Source organism: Erpetoichthys calabaricus, chromosome 7, assembly GCF_900747795.2.
Source record: "Erpetoichthys calabaricus chromosome 7, fErpCal1.3, whole genome shotgun sequence".
In the NCBI taxonomy this organism is placed as follows: Eukaryota; Metazoa; Chordata; class Cladistia; order Polypteriformes; family Polypteridae; genus Erpetoichthys; species Erpetoichthys calabaricus.
In genome coordinates, this window is record NC_041400.2 from 150,165,512 (window position 1) to 150,175,511 (window position 10,000).

Consider the following 10,000-nt stretch of genomic DNA (forward strand, 5'->3'; position numbering starts at 1 on the left):
AACACCCCATAATGACAACATGAAAAAAAGTTTATTTGAGGTTTTTGCAAATTTTTATTAAAAATAAAAAAACTGAGAAAGCACATGTACATAAGTATTCACAGCCTTTGCCATGAAGCTCGAAATTGAGCTCAGGTGCATCCTGTTTCCTCTGATCATCCTTGAGATGTTTCTGCAGCTTAATTGGAGTCCACCTTTGGTAAATTCAGTTGATTGGACATGATTTGGAAAGGCACACACCTGTCTATATAAGGTCCCACGGTTGACCGTTCATGTCAGAGCACAAACCAAGCATGAAGTCAAAGTAACTGTCTGTAGACCTCCGAGACAGGATCGTCTCGAGGCACAAATCTGGGGAAGGTTACAGAAAAATTTCTGCTGCTTTGAAGGTCCCAATGAGCACAGTGGCCTCCATCATCTGTAAGTGGAAGAAGTTCGAAACCACCAGGACTCTTCCTAGAGCTGTCCGGCCATCAAAACTGAGCGATCGGGGAAGAAGGGCCTTAGTCAGGGAGGTGACCAAGAACCCAGTGGTCACTGTCAGAGCTCCAGAGATCCTCTGTGGAGAGAGGAGAACCTTCCAGAAGGACAACCATCTGTGCAGCAATCCACCAATCAGGCCTGTATGGTAGACCGCCAGACGGAAGCCACTCCTTAGTAAAAGGCACATGGCAGCCCGCCAGGTCAGGCTCTGATATTGGAGAAGAAGACCTGGCTCACAGTCTCTGTTGCAGTTCATCCCTATGGTGCTCGATGGGATTGAGAACAGGGCTCATCCTCAGCTGCTGTACAATAGACTATGAGCCTCGATTTATGATTATTTGAGCGGCGATTAATCTCTACTAGCAGTTGTTTTCATTTTGCGTATTTGTTTCAATAACCAGTGTTACTTTAGTTCATAGTTTCAAAACAAAACTGAAAAAGAACTTTAACTGTCTCCAGTTGCAGTGTCTGGTCATGTATTGTAGGTCCTGCAGTCTTGCAGTTTTCTTCTCAGCTGACATCTGTATTGTCTGGATTCCTTTTTTCCATAATTTACATGTTGCTACAGTCTGGGCTAGACAATGTATAAAAGGTATAGATTAATAATTGTTTCCTAAGGTTTATTTTTATGTTTTAAGAACTGAATAAAATCCTGTTTGTTGCTAGGCTTGCAAAAAATTTACTTTCAAAAGCATAAGAGGAAACATACTTCAATCTAATTGAAACATGAATTAACAGCTTTTTAAGAATTTCCTTTCTTTATATCCTCTTAAATCATAAATCATTGCTAAAAGAAAGTATTTGAGAAGTAAACCTCTAAGTAGAATGCAATTATTCTTAATGTGTTGCTTCTAAAGTTTTCATTCTGATTCACATTCATATATATATTTTATATAGTGTAATTTGCATATTTATACAGTGTGTGTGTGTGTGTGTGTGTGTGTGTGTGTGTGTATATACTATGCAGCAGGATTCTTAGGCACTTCAGAATGTTTTAATATATACATTGCACAAAGTAATAGAAATGCAGACATTCAGATATTACATGTCTTACATATGAACAGCTTTAACTCATTTACTGTTTGTTTTGGAATGTGTTATGAGTAAGATCCTTGAAAATACCCTCTGCTTATTTCTACATTTAGGATGTCTGCTTGTGACAACCTAAATTTGGAGAGGATATCAGGAGTGTGTTTAGTCAGCAGCAGCCAAGCATACTTTGAATTTATTTTAGTCTTGATGCTGGAATGGTCTCAACATTTAACTTTACCTGTTGATAATCGTGTCATTAGTTTAAGGAATCACGGTTATAAGTTAACTATTTGTAATTACTTGGTAATCTGTAAACAACTTGGCAATGCATAGGTATGAAACTATTCAGAATTCGTTATTCAGTTTGTAGGTAATCATGGTAAGAATATTTTGTATTATAGTAGACTGTATCTGTGCACCTTGATTCTAAACTACATATAATTCTGCATTTCCTAAATCTAGATACATTACAGTTAAACGTTTGGCAATGTGTACAGTAGTTCCACTAGGATGGGTTCCTTTATCAAAATTTTGTGTTCTGACTTCTCCAAGGACATATTTTTCTTGTGGACCCAATGTATGTGTTCTTATACTTCAGTGAATCAAATATCCAAGCAGATTTTATCCAGCTCACAAAGCATATACATATTAATTATACTGATTATCAAATAATACAAGTGGAGAAACAGAAAAAAACAATAAATACTTCAATAGCCAGATTGCTTAATTCTGCTAAAAATTGATTGCATGGTCTCTTAACCTTGCTAATGTTTTTATTTTTTGGCAGTTCACTGACTGAGTAAGCTGTTTGTTTAGAATGTGTTGATGTAATAGTCACTTTAATGCACCTAAAAGTGCAGTACGTTGCAAAAGTAAGGGAATAGCTCATAGCTTTTAGTCAGTATTGGCCACATTTTTGTGGTAACAGACTACACAGGGAGGGGTATTTTCCTGTATTCACAGCAACAGACATCACCACCTTAAGTTTAGTTGCCAGGAACTTCCGGGTCATTTGAGAACCATAAGGCATTTTTCATTCATGGAAACTTTGTTTTCAGGAATCAGTGAGTCCTTGTATGATGTAGGCCCTGAACTACTTGTGGTTACTATCCGTTTTTAGTGTGTTGGGTTCACGTTGCACAACAGGAGCTATAACCTTTATGGAAGATATGTGCAAAAAAGAATGGTGGAAAGAACACGGGTGAAGAAGCCCCTTCACCCACTACCAAGTCATGGTTTCGAAGCGATAGCATATTCACGGGAGAGATTCTTGCTTCAATGCAGTAGACGGCATGGTGCCCCCGTGATGCAGCTATGAAGAGTGGTACAGTGCAAAGTGCAGTGTGACATCTTTACCAATAACTCTCCAATTCCAAAATACTAACAGATTTGTAAGATGGCGCCAAGTGCTTATGGTCAACCAATTGGCACAAATGAGTGAGAGGCGTTGCGTTAGTGTACTATCCTGGTAAATATCTTTTAAATTAGGAGTTACTGTATCACAATATTACATATTGTACATGTTTATAGCATATTTGTTCTGACTTAAATGCAACAGCATTCAACATTTCTTTTCAATCAGGGGCATACTTTTACATCTATTTTACTTTATTTTTGTTTAAGACCAAATTTAAACTGAAGCCATGTAATTTATTGGTTTATTTAAAACATTTCAGTTTTTTATGTTTCCATTTAAATGCATTGATATTTTTGTTCTAGCATTTTTATTTGCACCCGAATGTATTTTTATATAAATGTACTGTATTTCCCATATTTGAAACACTAACATAATGTACATACTATTGTCAAGGATGCTATTATGCACTTTTTAAAAACTAGAAATTAATTGGCAAGAAGTGTTAATTTTAGGACAACTCCAAAAAAGTTCAAGAAAAATTTTAATTTAAATTCTAAAATGTAGTGGGAAAAAACAATCTTTTCTTTTACTCGTATTCCAAAAATCCCTGAAGTATTTTTGTAAACATTTTTGTTTATTTTCCCCCACTTTTTCTAGGCTGCATGGTAGACTGGACTTGATGCATGGCATTTGCATGAATCCATTAAATGTCTTTGTGGATTAATGAGTGAACTGGTGCAAACATGGCTCACACTGCACAGATTAATGGTGGTGTTTCAGGTAATTTTATGTCTTCTGTTTTATGTTGTTTCATTTGTATTAGAAAAGTTTGTGCATTAACCCTCTCTGTAAAATCATTGAATTTTGAAAGGTATTAACTTCTATGTGTATTCCTTTTTTTAATTACATAGCCTGTGCAGAAAGACCAGTATTGCACATTACATAAGACTGGTGCTCTTTCCAGTAGATACATGTAATATTTCCTTAAATTAAGAACTGTTACATTATGGATGAATATGAACAATATTATTGCAAACTCACCCACTAAAAGCTCATAAAATGTTATTCTTACATCATATAAAAATGTACATCATACTGAAAAGTTTTGCAAGGCAATGTTTACCTTGGAAACTGAGAAAGAAAATTGTTTCCTTAGAAAATTAATTCTATTTGCAACTTGTTTACCCAAATAGCCTTTTATTATTTTATTATTTAAAATTGTGCATGGCTTTGCTACTTATATTTATTGTTTTCTCTGTGTATCTGAGGAATTGCTTTGTGCATATTATGATAATCTTGACTATTGTATACATCTGTTTGAAACTGCGTTCATTTTGAAATTCTCCATATAAAATGATTAAACTTTAACTGGTATTAGCCATCTTTGCTAAGCAAAATAGATCTGAAGCATGTAGCAAGATTTTTTTTTTTCTTTAGCATGAGTGTTATTAGGATACAGTAGGTTAAAATCTGTAATTTGGAAAGATGTAGCAAAAGTTATTCCTTGAATAATAATTAAGGGGGAAGAGCTCTGGGAGGGAGGTATGCTTTTACACAAGGGGAGCAACGGATTAATACACGATTTCCTTTATTCAGCTGTTGTAACTTTTAGCCACTTGGTCACTTGATGATAATTTCTGGGAATGAAAACAAAATAGTAAAGTTGAAGCATTCCTTGAAGTTAGAGAACAATGTTTAGAATGTTAAGGATATTTAATCTTAATTAGAAAAAGTGATTTTTTTTTTTTGTATTTGTGATTTTGATGTATACGATTTGTGTGGCACAATGGGTAGAACTTGTAACTCACAGGTCCTGTGTTTTGGGTTTGAATTTCATGCTTTACTTTGTGGAGTTTGCATGTACTCCATGTTCCTGTTTCAGACTGTTTTGCGTACTCCTTTGTCCTCCCTGGCATTTGGTGGTTAGGTCAATTGGTGTTTTAAAACTGGGCCGAGAGAGAGAGAGAGAGAGAGAGAGAGAGAGAGAGAGAGACTGAGAGAGAGAGACTGAGAGAGACTCTCTTATGATCACCTCTGGTGCCTTGTTCATGCCTGTGTGATGTCTTCTGCCAAGTGCTGCTCAGATTGCCTTCACTACTTCCCTAACGAAATAGGTGTGCTTATATTCTGGGACTTTATTAATTGTTCAAGTTGTCATTATGTTTAAGAAATCAAATAAACTGGATGGCATTGAGGGCTGTAATGTGCCTCTGAAGTACACTTTTCAGTGTACTAAGTGTTTTAAAGAAAGAATGGGTGCAGGTTACAGCCGAAAAAACATTTTTTTTTAAGTTAAAGAAAGAGAAGAGACTTGAGGGGAAAGACTAGTGTTAAATTTTTAACAGTCCTGGTCTCTTAGTCTTAAACTTGAATTTTCATCCTGCCTGAGGATTTATAGTTTTACCACATGCTTTAATCTTTATTCTGAACCATTTGCAACAGAGCCAAGTTATTTTGCACAAACATTCTTAGGTGCAGTCTCACTATTTTTGGATCTAGATCCAGTCTTTTTCCTTTTTTAAGTTATGTTGATCTGCATCCAGCCTGGGCGTGCTTATGAGGATTTTTTCCATATGCATTATACAAGTACAAGATGCATTTGTTTGCTGTGAGCCTGTCAATTTCTAGAACACGAAGCTGCTTGCCATTTGCATTCCTGAGGATTTTTTTTCACTTTATTGGGCACATTTTTTGTGCCTGACTGGAGGAGCACAACACTTTACTAGTTTTCTGAGAGTAGTATCACTCCTTGCCCCAAGGCCATGCAATTTCAAATGCCATGTGACTAATTAATGGTGGATCTGAAATATTATTTTTGAAAAGGTTGAAAATGAATTATTTTGAGTAATCTTTGTTGCCTTCTAATGCAAAATTACATGACTTCTGATTACTGCCTAGATCATTTAACATGTCCAACATCTTGCATGTTGTTTATGGAATAATAGTACGTGAGGATATTGGTCAAACTAGATGCCCGATGTTCCCTCAATGTTTTTATATATTTATAGGTTATATGGTAGTTCCTGGTAACAGCAAGAGGTGTATTGTGCGGATGATGCCACTGGGTAAAAAGGGGAATTGTGGACCTAGAAATTGCATTGGTTAAGTGGCCATCAGTATGGTATAACTAGTTGATCCTATTGAAATCTTGTTATTAAAGCACTGTTTTGCATGTCTCAGCATTCTGTTTTAAGCAGTCATTAACTGCAGTTGTTTGCTTTTGTTGACTGAATGCCAAAAATTTAATTTATTACAAATAGTGGGACTGATTTACTAAGGTCAGAATCGGAATGCAGCTCTTTCTTACCCTTGCCACTATAGGTTGTTGGTTTAAATTTCACTGCTGACACTGTGTGACCATGAGCAAGTTACTTCTCCTGTCTATGCTCCAATTGGAAAAGCAAAATAAATGCAACTAATTGTATCGCAACTGTTTTAAGTCACCTAGGATAAAAGGCGTCATCTAAATAAGTAATTTTATATCTGTCATCTATTAATAACTTTTGCATTTATAACACACAATACAGTCATTTTTATTACAAACATTGTGGGAGAGGTTTATCTCTTTGTAATGATCAAAATAGGATGGGATTAACAAAACCAGAATTTGAAGGTGATGTTGAAAAGAAAAATACTGTATGAAAGTATGAATGCTGGGACAACTGAATCACTGATTTGTTTTCACTCTTTTCATAATGGCATGCACCCAACTATGTTTCTCATATAAAATTTAAATGTTGGATTAAAATACTAACTCACTCTGGGCCTACAGTACTTTGACTCGGTACATCACTCTATACCAAGTAATGTTTTGAAAAGTGTGTTTCCTTAGCATATTTTTAAGTGTAAAATCCACAAAGTACTTAAATCAGTACAGGAGTACTTCATTTTTTAATTCTTAGCTTCAGCTCACATAGTTGTAAATTGCTATTTTACAGTATTTTTGGACTATATTCACAATAAAATTAACAATACTAGCATCTGGAAACATATAAAGTGTTATTTGTCATTTGTTTTCCATAATGTAAAAAAGTCTTTTCAGGTTTTTTTTCGGGGGGGCAGGGGGAGTAGTACAGTGGTAGCTTATCAAATTACAGAAATAGTTCTCTCTCTGTAGCCTTTTTACAGATCAGTATTTGCCAATGTTAAACATTTTTTGTTTCCAGACTTGGATTTAAATCAAACTTAATGAGAAGTGAAGCAATATTACACCTTTTATTGGCTAACTAAAAAGATTTCAATTTGTAAGCTTTCGAGGCAGCTTAGGCCTCTTCAGGCAAGATGTTATGATTTTTTTTAATCAAATCAGCAGTGACACATTTTTTGGAGCCACTTTATGATATATATCCTTCCTACTTTCTTGCCTGATCTGTAAAATATTATACATCTGCCAAACTAGCCTTAGCCATTTCAGAAACCCTGGGAAGCATTTGGTAGTGTTAAGAATTTGAATCTGGGCAGGATATTTACAGCCAACAAATTATTCAGCAGAAGTGTGTCAAGAAACATTGCTGGGGCCTTTATCGTAACAGCAAATATGTCTGCATAATTCCTCATTGTGTCTAACTGCCAAGTCAGAGGTTTTCTTTCCTTTTAGTCTTTTTTTTTTTTTTTTTCTTCTTTTTTTAGCCATTCTGATGTGTGTTCAGACCATAGTGTGTTTGCGTGTATTTGCTTTTTGTATTTTATTTTTTGGGGACAAATTTTCTAGAAAGCTCTACCAGTCTCTCAATCAAGATAGATCGATCTGTCTTTCTCAGGACACACATTTTGTTCCCTAAGTTTGAGAATGTAATTTAAATCAAATGTACGTAAGAGAGAGGGACTGGGGAGGAACAAATGTCATTTTGTCTTTTACAATTTATGTAAATTTTAGAGTGAGATTTGAACAAATTGCTGTTAAATGTCTACAGGACACAAAATACTAAGCAGTTTATCTGGCTGCACTTAATCGGATGAGACTTTTTTGTAAGGCTGGCACATCCTCAAGATGTGGTCAGTGGCAGGGTAAGCTCTGAGAGATGTATTGCTTTTAAATAAATATACATCTGCACCTTTTTTGGTGTTTTTTGTTTACAGTGTGCTGGCACTATACTGTAGCGGAGGGCAGGTTGATAACACTAATAATACATTGTGTTCCCTACAAAGTTTTGGATTTTACTTTCTGTGGTCTCCCTGAAATGTACTGGTACTTCATCCAAAGCAGGTTCTTGCATTGTATACAATGTTGGTTCGAGTAGGCTTCATCCCCTGTTGATGTGGACTTTAAGTGAGTTCAAGAATGGTATTTTATTCTGATATTTTAAAACTACAGTCTTTTTTGCTCATGTTGCTCATGCTCAAAATTTCTGCAGTTTAAAAAGTTAGGGAAATTAAGAGCCTGGGATAGTCTGCATATCTTAATCCAATTAGTACATTCTTTCATCCTTGGACAGGAGACACTTTCCCAGCCCCTCTTCGAACCACCACTACTGACAGCTCAATGCAAAGCTTAGCCTCTCTGACACAAAGTGTTAAATTAAGAATAATACTTATTTGGGGTGGAGATAAAATAGCTTTGGTTATATTCACTTTCAAGGTGAATCCAGTATCACATTAATGAAAAATGTGTATTTATTTTATATACACACTTTATACTTGAAATGCTATAGATTTGGTTTAGAGCTCCCAAACAGTGGATTTGAAGTGTTCATGCCTACCCAAACTTGCAAAGTGAATGGCTTTCCTTTTACTGTAGCAGTGGCTGCATGGTTTGTATGTATGTTTTACTGCTGCTCTTAGAAGCACACTCTCTCCTCACGTATCAACTTGAGTGACATCAACAGAGTCTTTGTGTAAATGTTGAGGTATTACATGTGGTATCACCACATATATCTAGCATATCCTCAATAATGCCATCATTAGTGTTGGATGGAGACTGGGAAATTTCTTTATTGTGGATGTTAAACATTACCAATCATATACGGTAATCCCTCCTCCATCGTGGGGGTTGCGTTCCAGAGCCACCCGCGAAATAGGAAAATCCGCGAAGTAGAAACCATATGTTTATATGGTTATTTTTATATTGTTATGCTTGGGTCACAGATTTGCGCAGAAACACAGGAGGTTGTAGAGAGACAGGAACGTTATTCAAACACTGCAAACAAACATTTGTCTCTTTTTCAAAAGTTTAAACTGTGCTCCATGACAAGACAGAGATGACAGTTCTGTCTCACAATTAAAAGAATGCAAACATATCTTCCTTTTCAAAGGAGTGCAAAGCAAGCAGTCAAAAAAAAATCAATAGAGCTTTTTGGCTTTTAAGTATGCGAAGCACCGCCGGTACAAAGCTGTTGAAGGCGGCAGCTCACACCCCCTCTGTCAGGAGCAGGAAGAGAGAGAGAGAGAGATAGAGAGAGAGATAGAGAGAGACAGATAAAAAAAATCAATACGTGCCCTTTGAGCTTTTAAGTATGCGAAGCTCCGTGCAGCATGTCCTTCAGGAAGCAGGTGCACACAGCCCCCCTGCTCACACCCCCCTACGTCAGCGCAAGAGAGAGAGAGAGAGAGAGAGGGAGAGAGAAAGTAAGCTGGATAGCTTCTCAGCCATCTGCCAATAGCGTCCCTTGTAAGAAATCAACTGGGCAAACCAACTGAGGAAGCATGTACCAGAAATTAAAAGACCTATTGTCCGCAGAAACTCGCGAAGCAGCGAAAAATCCGCGATATATATTTAAATATGCTTACATATAAAATCCGCGATGGAGTGAAGCCGCGAAAGGCGAAGCGCGATATAGCGAGGGATCACTGTATAATGTAAGATACATTGCTGCCAAACAAATAAACATATCATGTGTAATTGTGGTGAAAATTAAAATTAAATAGCATCACTTTAGACATCTGCCCCTGATTTGTGCAGAATACTTGGGGGCTATCCATACTTTAGAATATTGTTAAATGGAGAAAAATTAAGAAACCTTATTTATAAAGTTGACTCATTGAGTACTGATTAGTCTAATTGGATCTAGCATGGTTTGAGCAAATATGAATGTTTGTGTGCTCCTGCTTTGTCTGATGTTACCAACAATGGCATTTACCTCCTGCAACTTGGTATATTGAATTACTCTTCATGCATATCGAAAATTGGGT

General features: G+C 36.2%; 1 protein-coding gene across 1 annotated transcript in view; it reads left to right on the top strand.

Moving 5' to 3' along the window:
• Nucleotides 1-10,000, top strand: part of kank1a (KN motif and ankyrin repeat domains 1a) — a 196,545-nt gene that overhangs the window by 127,780 nt on the left and 58,765 nt on the right. The window contains 1 exon segment of the mRNA XM_051929544.1: nt 3,530-3,652. Within this exon segment, the coding sequence (XP_051785504.1) occupies nt 3,616-3,652 (37 nt within the window). The 5' untranslated portion in view covers nt 3,530-3,615.